Source organism: Halyomorpha halys, unplaced genomic scaffold (assembly GCF_000696795.3).
Source record: "Halyomorpha halys isolate HHAL.00 unplaced genomic scaffold, Hhal_1.1 Scaffold1276.1, whole genome shotgun sequence".
NCBI classification, from domain to species: domain Eukaryota; kingdom Metazoa; phylum Arthropoda; class Insecta; order Hemiptera; family Pentatomidae; genus Halyomorpha; species Halyomorpha halys.
This window is the reverse complement of record NW_027106957.1, coordinates 71,279-74,123: the sequence shown is the minus strand read 5'-3', so window position 1 is coordinate 74,123 and position 2,845 is coordinate 71,279. Positions and strand designations below refer to the sequence as shown.

At 32.1% G+C, this 2,845-nt stretch overlaps 2 protein-coding genes across 2 annotated transcripts in view; both read left to right on the top strand.

The window, feature by feature from the left end:
• Positions 1-2,845, top strand: part of LOC112210705 (probable cytochrome P450 6d5) — a gene marked incomplete in the record, with an annotated part of 34,071 nt that overhangs the window by 26,328 nt on the left and 4,898 nt on the right.
• Positions 1-2,845, top strand: part of LOC112210704 (cytochrome P450 6k1) — a 7,944-nt gene that overhangs the window by 2,984 nt on the left and 2,115 nt on the right. Inside the window, exon 4 of the mRNA XM_067045252.1 lies at positions 327-498. Within this exon, the coding sequence (XP_066901353.1) occupies positions 327-498 (172 nt within the window). The remainder of the gene's footprint in view (positions 1-326; positions 499-2,845) is intronic.

The following is a 2,845-nucleotide window of genomic DNA, read 5'->3' as shown; positions in this document are numbered from 1 at the left end:
TTTTTTAGGCATGGATTAATATGTGTAGAGTTCATATCGGCAGTTTTTAATAAATAAACAATCAGTAACAAAATAAAAACTGTTACCGAATGTAAGTCTGAGTTCTTAACAGATTTAATACTTTATTTAGCCCTGCAACGTGGGGCGAAACGTTGGCTCAATAAAATAGTATAATTATCACTATTTGAGTTTTTTTTTTTTACTGCACCCACCATATTCCATTCATTTAATACTTTAATTTGAGCAGAAATCGTTGATCGAATAGTAAAATTTTACAATATCTGTAGTGCATTCAGTCGACTTACAATATGAATTTTTTAATTCAGATTTATCTCACAGGACAAAGATGGCTCCTTTATTTACGTCTGGTAAACTAAAAAATATGTATGGTGTTATGACTGAAGCTGGAGATGGTTTATTAGAATACTTGGATAAAAATAAGGAAAATGACATCGACATGCGTGAGGCAATGGTCTTATTTTCCATGGATATTATTGGGTAAATATTGCAACAGTAAATCGTTTTTAATTGAGTATATGAAAAAATTATTGAGTTTTGTTGTTTTCGAAATTAGAAATCTCTGAAAAACAAAATGCAGTGAATCTAGACTAACTCCTTCCAAGGTTGGGAAGCGGAAATTCAAAACATGCTCTAAACTAAATGTAATCTGAAATTATAATGTTTTAAAGAAATATAAAATATTGATTGATATTGGAAGAATTACTTTCATAATAGGGATGGCAGTCTGTTATAAAAATTAGTTTGTTTTTTTATAAACAAAAAATATGTGTGTAGGTGAGGGAAGTGTAAGGGTGATTCTCAGGAGAAGGTTCTATTTCAACAAATAGTTTGGAGTGAAATTCAACTGCCTGATATTTATGTTTTTTCATGTCCATTCTTCCTACGATGGACCCTGATTCTTTATTGTAGTTAATTATTTTATAGATTTATTAAAAACCAAAACAGCACGTATATCAAACTAATATAAATTTTAAAACAGATACATCATTTCTATTTGTTACAAAAAATTGTAAGTTGAAATTAGAAATTTTGATGAAACTATATTTTTTCCACATTTTTAACTCTAATTATTCTGCGTTTCTAAAAAAATATATAAACGTGTTTTTTTTTCGAGTGAAAAAAAATACGCTTTTAGTGAGCATAAGGCTCTTGTTAGTCGGTAGAAAAGGGTTTTCAGCATTTAACTAGATCTTGTTTTTTTTTTGTCAATATCTCGAAACAAATTGAACACATTGATTAATTTTGACAAATTAGTCGACATTTCCACTGTTGAGCTACTATGTATAATAGTATAATATAATGTAACAATGTACTGTAAATATAATATAATGTACCGTTTAATTAGTCCTGGTACTAAATTATGAGGCGAGTTACTCTACATGAGTAGGCCTTGACAATGCATGTTTGATAGCTAAGGCATTCTGAATAGGAGATTAATTGACAGGAAGATCGTAGGATGGTAACTACACTCCGTGGCATATACGTTCCTCAGGTACTTGCTGAAACGGATATTTCTATCTGTAAAGTATTCACTTCTTCTCCTAAGGGGATGAATCCGTGAGATAAATTATCTTGTTGGTGCCGGATTTGTCAAGTTTGTGCTGGTCATACCCCCTAGGCTTAAACGCCATAAAGAGTTGATACATATTAGAAGTTTGCTTTTAGTGGATCAGAAGATTCTATTGCGATCTTTATCGATTATAATATTATGATACCTATGAATACAACAATATAATAAATGGTTATACACAAATTAAGTTAAAGCATATACACAATTATTACAAATCGATAATTATGTTGAAGTTTAGGGGATGGTTCACGTCTCGGTAGTTAGGTCGCACCAGGTTGGCCCAAAAATGTCCTTAGTTTATCTTTAAAGGATACTTTATATATAAGGAAACCATTTCATAGAACAACGTTTCGGAAATATTTTCTGATTGCAAAATTTGTGAAGTTTAATAGTTGATATAATGAAATAAGGAGTAATATATACTAGGCTTTATTAAACTGAATAAAATACATGAATAACTATAAATGTTAAAGCTGAACATAAAATCAGCTTTAACAAACATATAGTTAAACAACTGATCTATAAATATTAGTATGTCATTCACTCCTTCGTATAAAAAAATAAATAAATACACATACTTTAAGTAGAATAGTCTTTTAGGTATGAAGGACGTTTCCGAATTCTCGAACTCCTTCTTAGGCGCTCAGGACATTGACACGTCTCGTCTCTTCGAAGTTTTGTTCATTTCCCTCTGTTTTCTTAACCCCTGACCGGCCCTCTTCCAGTAGTTTTTTTTTTTAAAGAAGTAGTATCTAGTGCACGACTAGGGCTTGGATATAGGGGTTTCAGGGATATTTGCAATATCTCCCTCTTTCGGGACTTACAAGACAGAGCCTGTTGTTTCTCTCTCTTTAGGCATCATTACAAAAGATTATTCCCTTAAACAAATACCTCTACTTCTTCAATGAAGGGTTCGTATTCTGAGTGCCTCACTGTTTTCTTTAATAGCATCTTGGGTGTTGTCGCTCCATTACTTGACCGTGGAAAGTTGATTCATTTTTCATTGGAGTAGCTTTAATCACAGTACACAATAGAGATCTGAGAGTATAGAGCTTCATTTAGGATGTTTCCTTATCTTACTGATCAAGACTTTGGAGCCACCTCGTTTATCTTCCAAAATGATGCCAACCTATCATTTCGCCTGCCCATTACCTGAGAAAAGATCTCAGTTCTGCCGACATAAAGCTTGAAGACAATTTTATTCCTTCAAAAACGTTAACAGTTTCATTATCGAATCCGCTTCGCATAAGAACC